Source organism: Armigeres subalbatus, chromosome 2, assembly GCF_024139115.2.
Source record: "Armigeres subalbatus isolate Guangzhou_Male chromosome 2, GZ_Asu_2, whole genome shotgun sequence".
Lineage (NCBI taxonomy): Eukaryota > Metazoa > Arthropoda > Insecta > Diptera > Culicidae > Armigeres > Armigeres subalbatus.
The window spans coordinates 26,399,877-26,424,432 of record NC_085140.1 but is presented as its reverse complement, the minus strand read 5'-3'; the positions used below and the strand labels follow the sequence as shown (position 1 = coordinate 26,424,432).

The following is a 24,556-nucleotide window of genomic DNA, read 5'->3' as shown; positions in this document are numbered from 1 at the left end:
ATACGTCGAAGACGAAGTACATGATAGGCAGAGGTTCAAGAGAAGACAATATGAGCCACCCACCGCGAGTTTGCATCGGTGGTGACGAAATCGAGGTGGTAGAAGAATTTGTGTACTTGGGCTCACTGGTGACTGCCGAAAATGACACCAGCAGAGAAATTCGGAGACGCATAGTGGCTGGAAATCGTACGTACTTTGGACTCCGCAAGACGCTCCGATCGAATAGAGTTCGCCGCCGTACCAAACTGACAATCTACAAAACGCTAATTAGACCGGTAGTCCTCTACGGACACGAGACCTGGACGATGCTCGTGGAGGACCAACGCGCACTTGGAGTTTTCGAAAGGAAAGTGCTGCGTACCATCTATGGTGGGGTGCAGATGGCGAACGGTACGTGGAGGAGGCGAATGAACCACGAATTGCATCAGCTGTTGGGAGAACCATCCATCGTTCACACCGCGAAAATCGGACGACTGCGATGGGCCGGGCACGTAGCCAGAATGTCGGACAGTAACCCGGTGAAAATGGTTCTCGACAACGATCCGACGGGCACAAGAAGGCGAGGTGCGCAGCGGGCAAGGTGGATCGATCAGGTGGAAGATGACTTGCGGACCCTCCGTAGACTGCGTGGTTGGCGACGTGTAGCCATGGACCGAGCCGAATGGAGAAGACTCTTATATACCGCACAGGCCACTTCGGCCTTAGTCTGAATAAATAAATAAATAAATTGGATTTGGATTTCAAATGAATTTGAACTGGATTTGGATTGAATTTGGTATAGATTTGGATTGGAATAGATTGTAATTGGATTGGATTCGGAATTGGATTTTAATTGAATTGTATTCTTATTTGAATTGGATTTGGATTGCATTAGGATTGGATTTGAGATGGATTTGAATTGGATTTGGATTTGATTTGAATGGAATTTGGATTGGATTGGGTTTGGATTTGGATTGGACTTAGATTGGGTTGGGAAAGGATTTGGAATGCATTAGGATTGGATTTGAATTGGATTTGGATTTGATTTTGATTGAATTTGGATTGGATTGGGCTTGAATTTGGATTTTATTTGGATTGGACTTAGATTGGGTTTAGAAAGGATTTGGATTTGATCTGAAATGACTTCGGAATGATATTTGGAACGGTATTGGTTTGGAATTGGATTTGGAATGAATTTGTATTGCTTTGGATTGGATTTGGATTGGATTAGGATGGAATTAAATTCGATTTGGATTGGATTCGGATTGAATTTCGATATGGATTAGATTGGATTGGATTATATTCTAATTGGATTTGGATTGGATTTGGTATAAATTTGGATAGGATTTGGATTGTATTTAGATTGTACTTGGATTGGATTTGTATTGGTTTTGGTTTAGATTTGGATTGGATTTGAAATGGATTTGAATTGGATTTAGATTGAATTTTGAATGGATTTGGAATGAATTTGTATTGCATTGGATTGGATTGGGGTGGAACTAAATTCGATTTGGATTGAATTTCGATTCGGATTGGATTTGGATTGAATTTAGATTGGATTTAAGTTGGATTTAGATTGGATATGATTTGTATTGAATTTGGATTGAATTTTGGATTGGATTTTAATTGAATTTAGATTGGATTGGATTGGGTTTGGATTAGATTTGGATTTGGACTTGAAATTAATTCGAATTGAATTTGGATTGGATTTAGATCAGATTTGAATTGGAATAGATTGTATTTGGATTGGATTAGAAATGGATTTGGATTGGATTTGGATTAAATTTGGATTGGGTTTGGATTTGGATTGGGTTTGAATTGGAAAGGATTTTGATTGGATCTGGAATGGCTTCGGAATGATATTTGGATTAGATTTGGTTCAGATTTGGATTGGTTTTGGATTTGGATTGAATTTGAATTAGATTTGGAATGAATTTGTATTGCATTGAATTGGATTAGGATGGAATTAAATTCGATTTGGATTGAATTTCGATATGGATTAGATTGGATTGGATTATATTCTAATTGGATTTGGATTGGATTTGAGATGGATTTGCATTGGATTTGAAATGGATTTGGATTGGATTTGGATTGTATTTAGATTGTATTTGGATTGGATCGGATTTTGAATGGGATTTGGATTGGATTTGGAATGAATTTGTATTGCATTGGATTGGATTTGGATTGGATTAGATTGGATTGGGGTGGTAAATTCGAATTGGATTGAATTTCGATTTGGTTGGATTGAATTTAGATTGGATTTGGATTAGATTTGGATTGCATTTAGATTGGATTGGATTTGTATTGAATTTGGATTGGATTGGATACGTATTTGAATGTGGATTGGATTTGGATTGAATTTGGATTAGTATTTGAAATGAATTTGAATTCGATTTGGATTGGATTTGGATTGGATTTGGATTGAATTTAGATTGGATTTGGATTAGATTTGGTTGGATTTAGATTGGATATGATTTGTATTGAATTTGGATTGAATTTTGGATTGGATTTTAATTGAATTTAGATTGGATTGGATTGGGTTTGGATTAGATTTGGATTTGGATTTGAAATTAATTCGAATTGAATTTGGATTGGATTTAGATCAGGTTTGAATTGGAATAGATTGTATTTGGATTGGATTAGAAATGGATTTGGATTGGATTTGGATTAAATTTGGATTGGGTTTGGATTTGGATTGGGTTTGAATTGGACTTAGATTGGGTTTGGACAGGATTTTGATTGGATCTGGAATGGCTTCGGAATGATATTTGGATTAGATTTGGTTCAGATTTGGATTGGTTTTGGATTTGGATTGAATTTGAATTAGATTTGGAATGAATTTGTATTGCATTGGATTGGATTAGGATGGAATTAAATTCGATTTGGATTGAATTTCGATATGGATTAGATTGGATTGGATTATATACTAATTGGATTTGAGATGGATTTGCATTGGATTTGGATTGGATTTGGATTAGATTTGGAATGTATTTAGATTGGATTTGGATTGGATCGGATTTTGAATAGGATTTGGAATGGATTTGGAATGAATTTGTATTGCATTGGATTGGATTTGGATTGGATTAGATTGGATTGGGGTGGAATTAAATTCGAATTGGATTGAATTTCGATTTGGTTGGATTGAATTTAGATTGGATTTGGATTAGATTTGGATTGCATTTAGATTGGATTGGATTTGTATTGAATTTGGATTGGGTTTCGGATTGGATTTGAATTGAATTTGGATTGGATTGGATTTGGATTTGATTTTGGATTTGATTTGGAATGAATTTGTATTCGATTTGGATTGGATTTGGATTGGGTTTGGATTGGACTTTGATTGGGTTTGGAAAGTATTTGGATTGGATCTGGAATGGCTTCGGAATGATATTTTGAATGATATTGGTTTGGATTTGGAATGAATTTGTATTGCATTGGATAAGATTTGGATTGGATTAGGATGGAATTAAATCCGATTTGGATCGAATTTCGATTTGGATTAGATTTCGATTTGGATTAAATTGGATTCGGATTGAATTGGGAATGGATTCCGATTAGATTTGGATTGGATTTGGTTTAGATTTGGATTATTTGTTTGTTGGATTTGGTTTGCTTATGGAATTGACTATTTTTTTGGGGTTTGAATAAAATATTGACCAAATTTATTATATATGTAGGGAGAGATCCCCCAGTGCCGGGGACCGTCTCGAAATCATGTAAGATTTGTAACATTAATAGGTCCTTTATCTTTCTATGGATTTTAAAGATTTATATATCAATCGATTCGCAAACTCTCCACAAATTTGCCAGTAGTATTTTGAGTATCAACGCTAACTATTGAAAATCTTATGCAGCGCGTTCCAATCCTTAGTAAATGCCTACTTTTAGGGTATTATAAATTATTGAACTGGGGTGCATGAATGGAGTGGCCCAGCTGCTAGACAGTGGGGACCTAACTCCCTCACCGAGTGGGACATGCTGCTAAAGCTGGGTAGTTGTGTCGGTTGGATAGTTTCTTCTCTTCTATATAGAGCGGTTCAGTGTACTATATTTGGTTTTACGCAGTTTACGTCGAGCGGTCGTGTCTTGTATACAACCCAATTTTTTCATAATTATAACGAAAGTAACCTAACATATCAAATATGCATTTTTTCTCAGATCTCGAGCCCACCGATCGAAATTCCCAGACAAGGACATTGTATCCACATTGGACGAGGACGGTTCCCTAGGTTCCGATATCGAAGACAAAGAACTGAGCAACAGCGGATCTGATATCGTAAGTAGCCTCAGACCACCGCCAATAATATGCCTCATAAGCTACCCCCTTTCTTTTTTCCTCCAGATCAATCGAGGATCGCCGATGATGGATGACCGTGTGCACTCGCCCCAGCTCCTGGTGGAGAAACCCTACAAACCCAAGTTCCACAACGCAGCCCTGTACGCCAAGTTCGATGGAAACAAGCTTGGGGCTGCGGGAAAAACGGTTCCTACGTCGATTTTCGTTAACAACAACCACCAACAGCATTACATCAGTAGTACTGTCAGCAGTGGCAGTAATTACAATAGTAACAATACAACGATGAACATGGTTAGTCATTCTGTTCCTTCAACGCCGCATTATCTGGTAATTTGTTTGCAATTCTGAAAGCAAATATAGATGATTGACTCCTAACGCTTTACCTTACAGAACGGTCAAAATGTGGAATCCCTGGAGCAGCACATCTCAAAGCTGATCTCCGACAACGAAGCCATCGTGGAGGTGGTGGAGCTGCCTCTGCAGAAAAAGTATCACAAAATAACCGGCATCACGCGAGGTATTTCGACTAGCAATAGCGCTAGTGCGACCGGCAGCTCAGCTGGTCAGGATTCTGCGAGCTCGAAATTGGCGAATGCTTTGCTGCAGAAGCGAAACAGTGAAGAACTGCAACAGCAGCAATTATTGATGCTACAGCAACAGCATCAGATGCAGCACCAACAACTTCAATCCTATCCCCCGAGTGAATCTGCCAAGCCAAAGACGATGGTAGCACAAAATGCCTACGTACAAAACCACCATCCGCCGGTGGAAACGATGGAAGTGATGCATCAACTACCAGCACAACAGCAACAGCCTCAGATGGTGGTTCGTCCCATGAGTGCCAACGAACTGCAACCGCAACAAGTACAATATCATCAACCTTTAAATTTAAGTAAGCCCGTTCCAAGTGAACAACCATCTAGGCTAGTTAGCGAGATTCCAGTAGTGGCAGAACCATCTCGAAAGCGACCTCCAAGTGAAACTCCCCGATACAGTCGAGAACAATCACCAGCTTCGTCTTCCGCGGTGCAATATCCATCGACGTCCGTCGTGTATCCCCAACAGCAAGTTCCACAGCCGAGTCAACCAGCTCCTCCATCTACGCAATCAGTTACTGTTAGCGATCATCCCCAAAACCCGGAAAGATCTATTATCAAGGATCTTCTGTTGAACTCGCGCGAATTTGGTGTAGTTCAGAATCCGGAAAACGAGAACATCGAAAAACTATTTACTTGCAAGTCATGCAATACTAGCTTTCGGGAAGCTGAAATTCTCAAATACCATACCATTTGCTTTTGCAAAGGTAACAGCAGCAACCTGAACAGCCCGGACAGTAGTGCTTCGATGAGCCCGGTGGGATCGCCTTCATCGCACTACATGCGAAGTAATCGATTCAATCCAAGCACTTTGAAAAATATTGCGCGTGGATTGTTGGTTCCTCCGCAGAGGAACCCAGCCCCACTTTCTAAATTAGCGAAATCACAGCTAAGACTGCCTCGGTCCCGGCCGGAAAACATCTCCGTGCCAGCGAAGGAAAGCAGCAGTAGATCGAGTTCTGCTACCAGCACCACGACGAATCCCGCACCGGAAATTCAGGTCACACCACCGATCGTTACAAAAATCGTAGACGTAGTACAAAATCCTCTGCCATCGCCGGGACCTCTGCTGGGCAATACTCGACTAGTGGATTTTCAGACCAGTAAAAACGAGTCCTATAGCACTAAGTGTGCCGCAGAACCGAATCTTATCGTATCTCATGTGCCAAATGAAGCAACTCCACCTCCCAAGAGACAGATTATGGTTCAAGACGTTGAGCCAAGGCGATCGCAGCATCCCAGTTTGCAATTATTTGGAGGAGACCTGGAAGTGATAGAGCGACAGGATCAAATCATACCGCATCGGTATTCGTCCGGGGGTACTATTACTAGGTTTTCACCAGATGGGGACAGCGAGATGAACGACTCATCGTTGAGAAATAGATCAAGCATGCACTCTGGTGGGACTGTTGTCCAACTTTCGAAGGCGAATCATAGTTTGTCTCCCATTTCAATAAACCCCTCCACGCCGAAGTTGGTCGTGACAATCACTCCGTCTTTGACACCAGCTCTTACGACACCAAACTTTTTCCACAATAGTCAACAGCAAACGCCTTCCGAGAGACCTAGCAGCAATCCGAATTCCTCCAGCGTTCACCCTATTAGTCACTTTCAGTTCCCGCCAATTAACTCAATTACTGCTTATAACCCATTGACACTGCCGCAGGTGTCACCAGGTCAAGCATCGCAAATCATGCATGCCGGCAAAATGATTCCTTACGTGCAGGGAATACCCGGTCCCAATTCGATGATGGCTTCAAATGAAGCACCATTGAGAGGACGGCCTAGACTGGCGGCAAGCCCAATTAGCATCAAAACACCACCCATCACTTCGATCCCGACGGGATACAAAGGCTTCGACCCGGATGACGTCGTTCGAAATAAGAAACCCATTTTGGTTGTTCCTCCCGTTAAGAACGGCATGTTTAAGGAAATCTGGTCGCCAGCCAAGCAGGAGTTCAGCTCAACCCCGAAGAAGAGTTTCAACTTTACTCGAATCGCTGACAATATCAGTCCTCGCAAAAAAGAGATAACCGAACCGATGAAAAAAGAAGAGATTAGATATTTTAACTTCGAGAATTTTATTTCGAAATCGGAAATCATTATCAAACCGAGCACTCCCTCTGAAAATGTAAAACCAGAACTCGCTGAAATGAAACCTTTGGATATACCACCACCTCAGACGGTGGTCCAGAAACCGAAATTCCTGCGGCCAAACTCACTGCCACTGAAGCCTGGAACCTTTACCCCCAAGCGCCACCACGGCATTACACCAACGCACAACACAATGCCATTGATCTCGCCGGAAACCCCGCGGCCTTCCAAGTCCTGCCGTGAGCTATACTTCAACGGCCACGCGTACACCAATATTGGGCTCAAGTCAAGCACCAAGCCCTTCTACTGCACCGTTAACAAGACTCAGCCATTCTACGTCCAAACGCAGAAGCAACTGTCGATGTACAGCAACTGGCAGGTGCATCCGGAAAACGACCCGCATCCGCTCGGGTTCAAGCCGATCCAGGTAATGGCTCTTTACCAAAGCAACCAACAGGGTGACCTCAGCTACTCGACAGCTAGCAAGCCGCTTGCTTTAACGGTGGTCAGTTCCAGTTCGGCCAACCAGCCCATAATGAACGCCGTTGAAGTGAAAAGTAACTTCCCCAGCTATTCAGTACCACGACTTGCTTCACCTGCCCCTAAATCGGGCGGATTCTATCCCTACAATCCGGAAAAGAGTGCCGCCTCCAACGACAGTATTCCACCGAGAAGTAATTCAACCGAACGGACGTTGTCTGGAGGCTTCGAAAGTACCGAAGAGTATACGTACGTGCGTGGTCGAGGCCGAGGGAAGTTCGTCTGCGAAGAGTGTGGAATTCGCTGCAAGAAACCTTCAATGCTGAAGAAACACATCCGCACCCACACGGACGTCCGGCCGTACTCCTGTCAACATTGTAGTTTTCAGTAAGTTCCCTCGTACCTAGTCGTCTTGAATCCTGCGATGAAACTAATTCTTTTGTATTGTATCTTCCTATAGCTTCAAAACGAAGGGGAATCTGACTAAGCATATGAAGTCGAAGAGTCATTTCAAGAAGTGCACGGAGCTGGGCCTGAATCCGATTCCGACCAGTGTGGACGACGATAGCGGCGACATCGACATCGAGAACGATCAGCAGTCGATTTCGAGCGAGCAGACGTCGACGATTCCGTTTGATTCGGACAGTGAACCGGATAGCGATGGGGATGAGAGCGACGACAGTGCAGACGATGGTGAGTATTAGACGAATTTGTTCATTTTTTTAGAAGTCTGGCGAACAACGCTTATTATAGAAGTAGGAAAATGTCAAATTAATTTACTGTTAAATATTTAGAATTTTGGTTATTTTATATTTAAAAATGATACTTTTTTAATGTTTAATATTGAGTCAATCCAAATATTATGACCAAATATGTAGGGGAATGACGGCTTTGGCAGGTTTTGTTCTATTATTGGCAGGGGGTTTTTTATGACTGACTAGGCTCAAATTTGGCCTAAACATTCTTTGCATATCAAAGAATATTGTGGCCAAATTTCATAAAATTTGGTCGACAAAAACCCCCTGCCAGCCGGAGACGAGCCAGCCTCGGGCTGAAAGTCTCCTTAATAAAGTCAAAAAAAAACCCCTGCCAATAATAGAACAAAACCTGCCAAAGCCGTCCTTTCTCCTAGTCCATAATTAAAAAAATATTTTAAATTATTTGCTGTAACGTTTCCTAATTCCTATCAATAAAAAGTGTCGCCTAGTTGCGCTCATGCCATTCATTTTCAGCGGCGTGAGAAGAATTAGACACAGCCTCTGCTGATTGGCTTATGTATATTTTATGAATTATTAGGCCGATACAAATATAAAAAAATATGACTCTACTTCCCCCTTCTTCGTCAAAAAAAAAAACAAAATTGGGGGGCAACAATAATTCTTTAGGAAGATATCGTGAGATTTTCAATTACTCTACAATGATTCCGTGAAGGTTTTTGAATTTTATTTATATAAACATTTATTTTTTATTCAAACATACCCCCCCCCTTTCTTTTGATCTCTTGAAGACCACTAAAACATATTTTTAATTCAATAATTGTAACGTCATTAAATAAATCACAATATATTACATAATATATTAGGCACAGTATGAGTAAAAGATTAAATAAAAAGTTACACATTTCCAATTACCTATTTAATAAATATTATTTTTTAAATTCCAGGTGGATCGAAAGGAGGACGGCTACCAGAGCATGAAGCAGCCCACTGCTTGTTGTCACTATCGATGACACCACCTACTGCTTCTCAGGTTACTAAGAGCTACCCCAGTCCAGTATCGTTCGGAGGTGGGAATCAAACCATGGAACGCAGTCGGCTTCCTTACGCACCCACTGTTTCTCCTGGTCTGGCACTATCTCCACCACAGTTGCCCTCACATCAACATTTACCACAGCAATCACAACCTACCCAAAAACAACTGCTCGTGCAAGCTCAGCCAGATCCATCGAACCAGTCACATCGACGAATAATCACATTCGGAAACACCCCTAAAGTGGAGTTTAACCTGCTGAAGCATGAACAGTACTATTCTGATCCAAACATCAATAAGAAAAAGCGCGAGTACAATCCTTCCTTCGATGAAGATGATGGAGCGAAGCCAATGGATTTGACTAAAAAACCCAGAGAACAACTTCCGTCTGATCAATCGGCCTACCGCGTGTATAGTCAAATCCCTGGACATCAATCACCTAATCCAGCACCAAAGCTGCCTCAGTGTGAATACCCGCCATCTAATCTCAGATCACAAGTCATCGTTCGTGTATCAGACGTGGTTACTCCCATAACTGGCGCTGCCAATCTCTTAACTACGCTGGTCTCCAACACAGACAAGATTCCGTTCCCGATGATGTCAAACGGTAATAAAGAACTGGCCGATGACAACGTACATTTCCAGGAGTACATTAAACAGCGGGCTCTGTTCGATAGTAAAATGAAGTTGAGTCAGATGAAGAGCATTAACAACAACCAGTACGAAACAGAAGAAATCCGACCTACGGTGGAAATCGTCATTCCTGTAGAACAACCAACCTTGCCAACAACTAAGCCCGTTCCGTCTAAGATCACAGAGAAACCCTATCGGATATACAACGGAAAAAATGAAACACTACCTAAGCTCGTTGTTGAATCGGCCAATCGAATTGAATTACTGCCAATTGTGAATGAACCTAGCAGGGAGTCGTCGGTCCCCATTGAAACAATGAGAGTAGAAAATGCGGAACCTAAAGTGGAATTAGCTCACAGTTCTCGAATGGAAACACTGGCGGAAGTAGCGGCCGGCAGTGTAAAATTGGACGCTACTGCGGATCCGATGCGGCCTCGAAGTAACAGTTCAATCTCCACCGATCAACTATCCGCTCATCAATCGTCTTCCACACCTGCCGCGGCTCCAATCATCAAAGAAAGCGCGAAGAGTGTTGTGTCCGAGTACCTGAAATTGACCAAATCGGTCCCAATTCGTAAGCGGGAAGACAGCGAAAGTGGTACGGCCTCAGATCAGGAGACAATAGTTGAGAGCAACAAAACCGCACCACCGATAGTGGCACCAATCGTTCCTCCGGTGGTTGTTGTTCCACCAACGGCTGCTCCTGCTACCGGAGAAATGGGGGGTATCCTAGCGCGAACGGTGGTTGTTGGAGAAGACGGTTTCACGACGTCCGCCAGTACTTCGTCTCTGAGTCCCTTCCAAGAAGACGGTGGACGACCAGTTTGCGAAGTATGCCACAAAAAGTTCCACAAAATATCTCAGCTAAAAATGCACATGAATATTCACTACATGGAGCGGAAGTTCCGGTGCGAGCCTTGTGGAACCAGTTTTCGATCTCAGGGCTTGTTTCAAAAACACGAAAGATCTGCCACCCATCGAAATAAGGTTTCGATGACGACCACGTTCGGTATCGCTACCGACTCCAACCCACGGCCGTTTTTCTGCAAGGACTGTGGCGTCGGCTTCCGGATACATGGACATCTGGCGAAACACTTACGTTCAAAGCTGCACGTTCTCAAATTGGAATGTCTCGGTAAGCTACCGTTCGAAACGTACGCAGCTATCGAACAGTCCGGTACGAACCTGACGGAAATCGACACGACTGATTGCGAGAATTCGCTGTCGAGTTTGAAGAGATTGGCGATGCGTTTGAACGTGAAGGATCCCAACAATATTCTACTCGGGGGTGGGGGCTCGGATGCGGCACCGAGTGGGAACGAAACCGACAGCTGTGATGATAATCCGTACGAGAATGACAACGAATCGAACGGGGAGGACGACAGTCCGGAACTGATTGCTAGCAACCATCGAGGCACCGAAGAGGAAGACGACGACGATGATGGAGAGACTAGCGGAGGGGACCAGCAGGGCGGAAATAATAACTTCCTGAAACGGAAGCCGGACAGCGAGTCCGAGGGAGGTGAAATCAAGCGGCCTCGGTTTCAGGGTCCGGCGCCGATGGAACAACAACCGCAACTGCATGAGAACATGATTTCGGTGGCCGGCGGTGCGATGGGAGAGACGTAGCGAAATGTTTTGTCCCATAAGTAATTTAGTAGAGTGTGCCAATCTGGTGAGTATGCCGGAGTCTGTGAGGTAGTTCGCGGTTGAAAATCTCGTAAAATGCCGAAACGGAAGTGATAATTATTTAGTGAGAGGTTTGATCAAAACGGAAGGTGATAGAGAGCTGTTAAAAATGCAAGAGTGCATAGCATACACAAGTTATAATTTTTAGAAGAGTATTATAGAGGATTCTACGAAGATCGAGTTCTATGGATGGTATTTGTTTTCCAACCGGGGTACACTTTATCGCAGTTGATATTTCAAATAGATCAATAACAGTGCTGATCACTTTCATTTTTCTTTAGACTTAGATTTTGCAATCGTCACGAGGAAAGCATTGATTTTTTTTTTCAGAAAATATTTAAAAGATTTGAGATACACTTTTAAATTTGATAAGATTGATAAAAAGAAATTTAGGAATCAAATATTCTTTTTCTGGTGATCAGCTTCTTTGAAATTCAAACTTAATTAACTATACCTTGTTAACACTACATTCTATCCCACGTCAAGCTCAATTCTTATGGTTTTTTTTTCACATTAGTAAAGAATAAAAACATAGTTTCCTTACGGTTTAAGTTACCTACAAAGAATCCAAATGAACTCTCAAAACCTCTGTCTTCCAAAATAAGGCTGTTCACTAAAATTACCAAACGAATGACCTATTCACACCATTATTTCGTCATTTAGAATGTTAGTATGTACTCCATATGAGATGTGTTCTTTTATCACTTGTGTGGAAACTCTTCGAAAAAATAAATTCAAATTGAAGGACATTTTGTGCAAAGCGTTGTTAAAGATTGACCAATATTATCACGTGTCTTTACGTCAACCATTTCTCCCCACATGGCGTACAGTCTATGCACTCAACAGCATTCAGAACACGACTTTCTTTCCAACGATCGGCCTATAGGGTAACCAAATCAAGATTCACTACGAAACCATTGTATTGTACCGAATCAATCAACAATATTAACTAAGAGTAAAAAGTGCCAATTCTAAAACAATAACAACTGAATATAAAAGGGCAACGTCTATCGTTTAGTTCGAGACCCAGGTTGTATCGTATGCAACAATTGCATGGAGCTCAGCCCAGCTAAAATGCATCGTATCCTATATAGTGAGAGAGTAGTTTTATATGGCTTTCTATTTTTAATTTTAAACACATAGTTAGTTATTGTATCTATAGCGAGAAGAATCTAATTTTGTTTCCAAGCGTTTTTAGTTCTGTAAGAGCCTACTATCAGATAATGAGATGAGGAATTAGTTGAACGCATTAGTGATATTTTAAATTCGTTTCAATAACATCAACAGCCAATAGCTTTAATATTGTTTTACTTTTAGGAAAACCTTTTCGTTGTTTTCACTGGCTTCCGCATCTTTGTGTAGCTTATGTTGCAATTTATTACAGAAAACGAAATATCTTCTGGTATTGAACGGTGAATCGCCAGTAGACACAACCAACCGTAATGTGATCATTTATTTGTTAGTAACGTGCAAGTAGAATTTATGGGACGTAATACTCTTGTGTGAGTGGTAGAATCAATTGCATAGGAGTGGGTATGATTCGTACATCAGTTCGATAAGACGCTTAGTTTTGATACTTTCACATTAGCGATTTTCAGTTAATCTTCTGCTTTTGAATCGCACGAATTGATTGGATAACATTACCACCTATTACAACTATTCTACGAAATTTTGTAAACATAACTTTTGGGTTACACTTTGTATGAAAAGAAAAACGGCAATTGAGGATCGCCGGAAGGAAGTTCTTCAAAATATTTGTATATTTTCTTTTTTAGCGTGATTTCCGATTGTAGATAACCCCCAGTATGTGTATTACATAAAATATATATTTTTATATACGGAAGCATTGGAGTTGCTTGAAAACTATCCATATATTCGTGAACATACTTTTCTATTGGGATATGCAACGAGAATTCCATTCAACGGAAATAACATTTATAGGAATGTGTATGATATTGTAACAATATTCTTCACTCTGACATCGATATTCGTACTAAAAGCCGAAAGTGACAGTATGTACTTTTGCATATCATTTTAAAAAACGTAATGAAAAACAGAATCAAAGACCATACGCGAAAGAGAAGAAGAAAAATTTATCTACCGAATCACTTACTTTCTGAGCAAATATTTTTGATGGATTTACAATTCGAGTGAAAATCACCACATAAATTCTTATTAAAAAGGGAAAAAACATCATTCGAAGCAGCTTGAGTTCTTCCTCCATGAAACCAAAATAAGTAACCAATATATCTGTATTCCCATCGGAAAGTTGAATCGAGGGAAGCATTGCAACATACCTGAGATTCATCTGATAATCCCCACCCCTTCCCTCCCTGTACTTGTTTAACACTGAAAGGGCCAAACTTTGTGCATATATTATATTTCATTCAATTGATGACGAGAGGGTCATTATTAAAGATAACTAAATGATACAGATGCAGATGAGACCTACAAATATATTTATTATATATTTTTTGTACAATTGTATAGTCTAGCGGGAGTGAGTGTATGAGGAATGAGAGTATGACAGCGTGTTCGAGACATATGGGATAGAAGTTTAGAGTAAATTAACTAACATTGTAAAAATCGTCGTGATCGGCTAGCCGTAAGTAAAACAAAACAGTGAAAATAAAAATGGAAACAATGCATGTGAAATATTCAAATGTGAATGAAGTAGAATTATTTCAGTGAATCCGAACGTATCCCCGAACCAAAGATATCACGCACAATTTATCGGTCAATAATGTTTTATGGAAATCATTACCCTGAAGAAAGCACTAGATCTTCAACTAGAAGTTCTATGACATCAAAATATGAACTTAACCGATATCACTCCCAGCGCATTATAGGATTTCAGGCGGTCATTAATCGAAAATGTCATGTCTCCCAAACCATTTTTAAAATTTTTCCATAAATTGCCAATACCTCTGTGCCAATACTCTGATTAAGAAAAATCCATAACGTGAGGTCTCTACGTCTTTTACTCTGGACTTAGTGTCAAAGTTAAAAAGTAGGCAAATGTTTCTTAAAATACTTGTTTCATATTTTATTTATTCCATGATGTTAATCATGATAATACATAATTGCAAAGGTTATTGTTCAAGCTTTCAAATGGTGTATATTTTCAGGCACCACTGTGAAAAACATAAAATAAAAAAAATACAGATACAGTAAAATTTCTTAAAATAATCTGCACGAATTTCTCTTTACGAACATAAAACCAATAGAATTGATTGGTAGTGGTAGTTATTTGCATCGCACGGTTACGGACAAAGACTTTGAGCTGACTGGGTGATTTTTTAAACCAGAACAATTTGGCTGTCGGACCACAGACAGACGCGATTGACTTTAATTTTCAGCGGAGCAATGCTCAATGCACTTAGGGATTAACCTTGGCAACAACACGGCGGTACACAATTCCATTTTAGGAATAGTCAAGGGTTTTAGGGGAGCGATCCTTGACTTACTACAAAGCAGTGAATCCTTAATATCTGTAGCGGAAACGGTTCTCAGGTAAACTGCTTCGTAAGTACGATTAGAAGCGTCAGCAAATCCGTGTATTTCATAGAAATCGATGCTCGTTAATCCGACGAAGCGTGGTCTCTTAACGTAATCCAGGACTGCAGAATATCACATTCCGAAGCATCATGCCACCCCACTCCATCCTTCCACAAAGGTTGCATTATCTCCTTGGCCAAAACTATTACCGGAACAACTAATCCCAACGGATCAAACAATCGTGCTATCTCGGCGAGGACGATGCGTTTTGTTGACTTTGCCAATGATTGGAATTTCAATTGACAATGAACACGAAAATTATTTTCTGCAATTATCTTCTGATAGTAGACCTGAGGTCTTAATAGTCTTATTTGTATTTTTCTTTTCTGTATTATTGAGGTTTTCAGTCCTGGGTTGATTCACCTCAGAACTCTTATTGATTTTCAAAGTTTTTGAATTCTAAATATTTCTCACGGTCTACATCAGGAACGGTTTCAAGAATGGCTTGACCATTATGAACTGGAAATCCACCAGAATTTAATAGATTTATCAAATCAGAAACAAGATGAATGACTTGCTCAATCGTATCAGCTAAAAGATATTTTAGTTGCCAGATAGAGATTGTCGCTTCGGTTCCCTTTGTTCTGCTGTCCGAAACATGTGTGGTATCTAACTGTCAAATCGTATGTATTTTTCCTTCATTGACATTTAGCTCCCCTATCCTCGCCAGCAAAAGATGTTCCGGACAGCGACAACCTTTATCTAGTAAATAAAATATCTTTTTATCAGCTCCAGATACCACATCATCTACATAGACGTCCTCTTCTACCACATTTTAGACGCTGTTGGAAAACGCTGTGCGAGTAGCCAAGAATGGGGGACCTGGCTGTCCCATAGGTAACAGTTGTTAGTTCCAATATTTGTAGCGGATCGGAAGGGTTGTTTCTCCAGAATATCCGCTGGAGGCCGGAGTGATTTGCAACAACATGGAGTCTCCTGTACATTTTAGAAAAGTCAGCCGTGATCGCAAAACGATTCTTTCGAAATTGAAGAATAATGGAAAAAATATTATCTTGAACAGTAGGACCAGTCGTCAAGATTTCGTTCAGCGAGGGACCAGATGCTCATGCTGAGGCATCTAAAATATTTCTTAGACGGGTAGTGGCGCTTCTTGGTTTCAAAACTGCGTAATGGGTTAAATAATGGTCCAAATTCCCCGGTCTTTCATCGGATTCTGATACATGTTTACAATGAGACAGTAGCTTAATAATAATACTCATTAATAAAATCAACGCGAGCCATCTTCTAATCGGCATTTTATAGTAGACGCTGCTCAAGGATGTGGAATCGCTGGATTAAAGATCGATTCAATTCACTTACAGATTCCGTTAATGGTAAATGAACAGTATACAGACCGTCTGGGTCTCTACCGTTGAGCTATAAATCTGTTCACAAATTTGCTTTTCCTTAAATGCGGGATCATGAGACTTAATCGATTCTATAGACCAAAACTTTTCTAGGCATTTTGAAAGCGGACGTAGACTGGCAGTATAGAAATGCTGATTCTCGTCAACATTATCAATTCCACCTGCAACAACCCACCACAAGCGGATTTCTTTGAGAATTGGTAAATAGCTGCCTACAACCAATTGTCCGGGGAACTTTAGATGGAAAAACAATTTGATTCCCATTATCAATTGAACTTCTCCTGGAATACAGAAGGTCGGATCGGCAAGTGATATGCCGGAGGGAATATTCCAAAATCGAGGATCCAATTTACGACCGGGAAGGCGACCGGTCACCATATCGGTGACCGAACATTCAATTTGGGCATGATAATCCGTACAACGGGATCGAAACGAAAGCGTAGTCTTTCTGTTGAGCACCGATCCTTTACCGGTTGCTCCCACAACTTCAACGTGGGTTGGTACCTGATCGATTCCCAAACTCTCAACAAGTAAGCTTGAAACCAAATGTGGCTGGAATTACAATCAAGGAATGCACGGCATGGGTGATAATTTCCATATTTATCTACTGATCTGATGTACTGAGTCTTCCCGTTCGTCTACTGTTCAATTTGTTGCTCACGCAGGGTGTCGTCCCTCAGGCTTGTAAGTTATCCGCAGTCACCCGAATGCACAAATCGGGTAGAATTTATAATATTGAAAACTACCGCCACCTACTGTCCTATTTCAATACTGTCCTAGATCACGATAGACTGTATTCGGCTGCCGAACCTATCATTTCCAAATATCAACATGGCTTCGTTAAAAGACGATGGACGGTGACAAATGTTATGGCATACACCAGCATGTTAAACACTAGCCTTGAAAAACGATGCCAAGCTTTCGACAGAGTACCGTACTCCTAAGTGCCAAGTAAATTTGACCGCTTCGAATTTCCTGATTGGATTATCAACTGGCGCTACTCTTACTTGACCGAAAAATCCGCCTTTGTCAAATTTGGTGCTGCAAGGTCTGACACTCATACAACGCCATCCGGAGTACCGCAGGGTATCCACCTAGTTCCTTCAATCTTCATACTCTTCATTAACGACTTAATTCCCGACGCTTGATGTACGCTGACGATCTGAATTTCCGCATGGTATTGCAGCAAGATCTCGACACCATAGCTCGCTGGTGTGTGGTAAATGGAATGGATTTGAACGCAAACAAATGTAAAATAATTAGCTTCAACAGATCAAGGACGCAAATCGACTTCAGCTATTCAACAGATGGGACTTCACTGGACTTGCTAATAAGTTTGGAAACTCTCCGCCAAAGACGTGAATATCTGCAGAGGTTGTTTGTCCACCACCAGGACTGTCCAGAGCTGCTGGAGTGTGTCAGTATGTATGTTTCTGCCGCCGCTCCCGTCAACTACAACTTTTTTAGGGCTCAAGACACAAATCTGTATTTGATGGAATCCATCCTTTAGAAAGATGGCTAACAGGTGCGCACTAAATAACGAGAATGGAAATACAATAAAACTACGAAGAAGTACAGTTCAATCTGATATACGTTATATTAAGGGTTCCTAAACTGGGTCGCGACCCCAAGGGGGTTGTGGGCTGTTCAAAGGTCCAATCCAAATCCAATCCAAATCCAATCCAAATTCAATCCAAATCCAATCCAAATCCAATCCAAACCAACCAAACCAACCAAACCAATTCAAACCAATCCAAACCAATCCAAACCAATCCAAACCAATCCAAACCAACCAATCCAATCCAAACCAATCTAAACCAATCCAAATCCAAATCAAATCCAATTCAAACAAACCAAACCAATCCAACCCAATCCAAACCAATCAGAATCCAATCAAACCAATCCAAATCCAATCCAAACCAATCCAAACCAAAACAAACCAATCCAAACCAATCCAAACCAATCCAAACCAATCCAAACCAATCCAAACCAATTCAAACCAATCCAAACCAATCCAAACCAACCAAACCAACCAAACCAATCCAAACCAATCCAATCCAATCCAAATCCAATCCAATCCAAATCCAATCCAAATCCAATCAAAATTCAATCCAAATCCAATCCAAATCCAAACCAAATCCAATCCAATCCAAATCGAATCCAAATCCAATCCAAATCCAGTCCAAATCCAATCCAAATCCAAATCCAATCCAAATCCAAATCCAATCCAAATCGAATCCAAATCCAATCCAAATCTAATCCAAATCCAATCCAATCCAAAGCCAATCCAAATCCAATTCAAGTCCAATACAAATCCAATCCAAATTCAATCCGATCAAAATCCAATCCAAATCCAATTCAAATCCAATTCAAATCCATTCAAAATCCAATCCAAATCCAATCCAAATCCAATCCAAATCCAATCCAATCCAATCCAAATCCAATCCAAATCCAATCCAAATCCAATCCAAATCCAATCCAAATCCAATCCAAATCCAATTAAAATCCAATCCAAATCCAATATAAATCCAATCCAAATCCAATCCAAATCCAATCCAAATCCAATCCAATCCAAATCCAATTCATATTTAATTCAAATTTAATCCAAAACAAATCCAATTCAAATTCAATCTAAAACCAATCCGATCCAAATCCAATCCAAATCCAAATCCAATACAAATCCAATCCAAATCCAATCAAAATCCAAATCCAATCTGAATCCAATCTAAATCCAATCCAAATCCAATCCAAGTCCAATCCAAATACAATCCGAATCCAAATCCAATGTAAATCCAATCCAAATCCTATCCAAGTCCAATCTTAATCCAATCCAAATCAAATCCAAATCCAATCCAAATCCAATCCAAATCCAATCCAAATCCAATCCAAATCCAATCCAAATCCAATCCAATCCAAATCCAATCCGAATCCAAATCCAATCTAAATCCAATCCAAATCCAATCCAAGTCCAATCTTAATCCAATCCGAATCAAATCCAAATCCAATCCAAATCCAATCCAAATCCAATCCAGATCCAAATCCAAATTCAATCAAAACCAAATCCAATCCAAATCCATTCCAAATCCAATCCAAATCCAATCCAAATCCAATCCAAACCCAATCCAAATCCAATCCAAATCAAATCCAATCTAATTCCAATCCAAATACAATCCAAATCCAATCCAAATCCAAATCCATTCCAGATCTAAATCCAAATTCAATCAAAACCAAATCCAATCCAAATCCAATCCAAATCCAATCCAAATCCAATCCAAATCCAATCCCAATCCAAATCCAATCCAAATCCAATCCAAACCAACCAAACCAACCAAACCAATCCAAACCAATCCAAACCAATCCAAACCAATCCAAACCAATCCAAACCAACCAAACCAATCCAAACCAATCCAAACCAATCCAAACCAATCCAAACCAACCAAACCAATCCAAACCAATCCAAACCAATCCAAACCAATCCAAACCAATCCAAACCAATCCAAACCAATCCAAACCAACCAAACCAATCCAAACCAATCCAAACCAACCAAACCAACCAAACCAATCCAAACCAATCCAAACCAACCAAACCAATCCAAACCAATCCAAACCAATCCAAACCAATCCAAACCAACCAAACCAATCCAAACCAACCAAACCAACCGAACCAACCAAACCAATCCAAACCAACCAAACCAATCCAAACCAATCCAAACCAACCCAAACCAATCCAAACCAATCCAAACCAATCCAAATGCAATCCAAATCCAATTCAAATCCAATCAAAATCCAAATGCAATCTAAATCCAATCCAAATCCAATCCAAGTCCAATCCAAGTCCAATCCAAATACAATCCGAATCCAAATCCAATGTAAATCCAATCCAAATCCTATCCAAGTCCAATCTTAATCCAATCCAAATCAAACCAAACCAATCCAAACCAATCCAAACCAATCCAAACACAATCCAAACCAATCCAAACCAATCCAAACCAATCCAACCAAACCAATCCAAACCAATCCGAATCCAACCCAATCTAAACCAATCCAAACCAATCCAAGTCCAATCTTAATCCAATCCGAATCAAACCAAACCAATCCAAACCAATCCAAACCAATCCAGATCCAAACCAAACCAATCAAACCAAATCCAATCCAAACCATCCAAACCAATCCAAACCAAACCAATCCAAACCAATCCAAACCCAACCAATCCCAATCCAAACCAATCCAAACCAATCCAAACCAACCAACCAAATCCAAACCAAACCCAGATCCAAACCAAACCAAACCAAACCAATCCAACCAATCCAAACCAATCCAAATCCAAACCAACCAAACCAATCCAAACCAATCCAAACCAATCCAAACCAACCAAACCAATCCAAACCAATCCAACCAACCAATCCAAACCAACCAATCCAACCAATCCAAACCAACCAAACCAATCCAAACCAACCCAAACCAATCCAAACCAACCAAACCAACCAATCCAAACCAATCCAAACCAATCCAAACCAATCCAAACCAATCCAAACCAATCCAAACCAATCCAAACCAATCCAAACCAATCCAAACCAATCCAAACCAACCAAACCAACCAAACCAATCCAAACCAACCAAACCAATCCAAACCAATCCCAAATCCAATCCAAACCAATCCAAACCAATCCAAACCAATCCAAACCAATCCAAACCAACCAAACCAATCCAAACCAATCCAAACCAACCAAACCAATCCAAACCAATCCAAACCAAACCAATCCAAACCAACCAAACCAATCCAAACCAATCCCAAACCAACCAAACCAATCCAAACCAACCAAACCAACCAAACCAATCCAAACCAACCAAACCAATCCAAACCAATCCAATCCAAACCAACCAAACCAATCCAAACCAATCCAAACCAACCCAAACCAATCCAAACCAATCCAAACCAATCCAAACCAATCCAAACCAACCAAACCAATCCAAACCAATCCAAACCAACCAAACCAACCAAACCAATCCAAACCAATCCAACCAATCCAAACCAATCCAAACCAATCCAAACCAATCCAAACCAAACCAAACCAACCAAACCAACCAAATCCAAACCAATCCAAACCAAACCAATCCAAACCAATCCAACCAATCCAAACCAATCCAAACCAATCCAAACCCAACCAAACCAATCCAAACCAATCCAAACCGAAGTCCAATCTAATTCCAATCCAAACACAACCAAACCAATCCAAACCAATCCAAACCAACCAAACCAATCCAAACCAACCAAACCAACCAAACCAATCCAAACCAATCCAACCAATCCAAATCCAACCAAACCAACCAAACCAACCAAACCAATCCAAACCAATCCAAACCAACCAAACCAATCCAAACCAATCCAAACCAATCCAAACCAATCCAAACCAATCCAAACCAATCCAAACCAATCCAAACCAATCCAAACCAACCAAACCAATCCAAACCAATCCAAACCAACCAAACCAAAACCAACCAATCCAAACCAATCCAAACCAATCCAAACCAATCCAAACCAACCAAACCAATCCAAACCAATCCAAACCAATCCAAACCAATCCAAACCAATCCAACCAATCCAAACCAATCCAACCAAACCAATCCAAACCAATCCAAACCAATCCAAACCAATCCAAACCAACCAAACCAATCCAAACCAATCCAAACCAATCCAAACCAATCCAAACCAATCCAAACCAATCCAAACCAACCAAACCAACCAAACCAACCAAACCAATCCAAACCAATCCAAACCAACCAAACCAATCCAAACCAATCCAAACCAATCCAAACCAATCCAAACCAATCCAAACCAATCCAACCAATCCAAACCAATCCAAAACCAATCCAACCAATCCAAACCAAAACAAATCCAATCCAAAGCCAATCCAAACCAATCCAAACCAATCCAGATCCAAACCAACCAATCAAAACCAAACCAATCCAAACCATCCAAACCAATCCAATCCAAACCAATCCAAACCAATCCAAACCAATCCAAACCAATCCAAACCAATCCAAACCAACCAAACCAATCCAAACCAACCAAACCAATCCAAACCAATCCAACCAATCCAAACCAACCAGATCCAAACCAAACCAATCAAACCAAACCAATCCAAACCATTCCAAACCAATCCAATCCAAACCAATCCAAAACCCCAATCCAAACCAATCCAAATCAAATCCAATCTAATTCCAATCCAAACCAATCCAAACCAATCCAAACCAATCCAAACCAATCCAACCCAAATCAATCCAAACCAATCCAAACCAATCCAAACCAATCCAAACCAATCCAAACCAATCCAAACCAATCCAAACCAATCCAACCAATCCAAACCAATCCAAACCAATCCAAACCAATCCAGATCCAAACCAAATCAATCAAACCAAACCAATCCAAACCATTCCAAATCCAATCCAAACCAACCAAACCCAATCCAAACCAATCCAATCTAATTCCAACCAAATACAATCCAAACCAATCCAAACCAATCCAAACCAATCCAAACCAATCCAAACCATTCCAGATCCAAACCAAACCAACCAAACCAAATCCAACCAATCCAAACCAACCAAACCAAACCAAACCAAACCAATCCAAACCAATCCAAACCAATCCAAACCAATCCAAACCAACCCAAACCAAATCAAACCAATCCAAACCAATCCAAACCAACCAAACCAATCCAAACCAACCAAACCAATCCAAATCAACCAAACCAATCCAAATCCAATCCAAATCCAATCCAAATCCAATCCAAACCAATCCAAACCAATCCAAATCCAATCCAAATCCAATCCAAATCCAATCCAAATCCAATCCAAATCCAATCCAAATCCAATCCAAATCCAATCCAAATCCAATCCAAATCCAATCCAAATCCAATCCAAATCCAATCCAAATCCAATCCAGATCCAAATCCAAATTCAATCAAAACCAAATCCAATCCAAATCCAATCCAATCCAAATCCAATCCAACCCAATCCAAATCCAAATCAAATCCAATCTAATTCCAATCCAAATACAATCCAAATCCAATCCACGATCTTTGTTCGTTTGAAAGAATTGTACAATGCGCGCCGTAGTATTTCCTGTTTTTACGACATGAAACGCCTACACAGTCAAAGGGATCAATGCATGTAATCGATCATTGACAAATAAAATTATATAGTTGAAAATAATTAACATTAGACAAGGTATATTAAATTTCCATCTCGAGCATCTATGAATTGTCGAAATCGGATGATAATTGACGGAATTGCAGCATATTAAAGCCCAAAATTTTCAGATCTCAGTTGATTTGTTCATTCCCTGCAATTTCTGACGTTGTAGTCTATTTGTATTTCTTAATCCATACTTAATAATTTTCCTCCCATATGTGCATAATTCTTGATTTTGGTGCCCTCTAAATGCTGGCGTCCTTGGCGGCCAATCGGACGCTTCGGCGCCTAATTCTTCTGTTTCTTTTGCTATGATTAACCCAGCCACACAATATCCTAGGATCTGCACACGTGATTATAATCATTTCAAATTTACAATATCGAAACCTGAGAAACAAGTAGCCTGATGACTCACAGTGATAAGGATATCACATATGACTATACGAGTCATAGGTACACCGACTGAATTCACAAAAAACGAACGATAACAGGTACGTTCTCAAACATAACTGATCGATATAGTGTTGGGCACATTCTTTTTTATTATATACCTCTCCGAATAAGATTGAAGCAGCATCTTCACGGTTAGATGACTTTACCCATTAATGGGTACTATGTTATTGTTGATATTATTCCCACCGTGAAAAATTCACCCATTTTCTTGAAAAAGCGCCACTACCCATTAAAATGAGTAGTGGCGCTTTTTCAAGAAAATGGGTGAATTTTTCACGGTGGGAATAATATCAACAATAACATAGTACCCATTAATGGGTAAAGTCATCTAACAGTGTTTAGCTCTATTGTGCGGCAGGTAGCCAAAAGCCAGACCAAAGTGCAACCGTTGAACGTTATCGCCATCATACCTCAGCTCGAAAATCGAGCAATATGTTTTTCTGCTTCGTTCTTCATTCTGCGATCGTTAC

The 24,556-nt window shown here is 40.3% G+C and overlaps 1 protein-coding gene across 5 annotated transcripts in view; it reads left to right on the top strand.

Moving 5' to 3' along the window:
- Window positions 1-14,186, top strand: part of LOC134218309 (uncharacterized) — a 131,875-nt gene extending 117,689 nt beyond the window's left edge. For all 5 annotated transcript variants that reach the window (XM_062697248.1, XM_062697247.1, XM_062697249.1 and 2 more), the window contains 5 exons: window positions 4,138-4,255; window positions 4,322-4,603; window positions 4,667-7,833; window positions 7,907-8,139; window positions 9,110-14,186. In XM_062697248.1, coding sequence (XP_062553232.1) covers window positions 4,138-4,255; window positions 4,322-4,603; window positions 4,667-7,833; window positions 7,907-8,139; window positions 9,110-11,457 — 6,148 coding nt within the window. In that variant the 3' untranslated portion in view covers window positions 11,458-14,186. The remainder of the gene's footprint in view (window positions 1-4,137; window positions 4,256-4,321; window positions 4,604-4,666; window positions 7,834-7,906; window positions 8,140-9,109) is intronic.
- The last annotated feature ends 10,370 nt before the right edge of the window (window positions 14,187-24,556 follow it).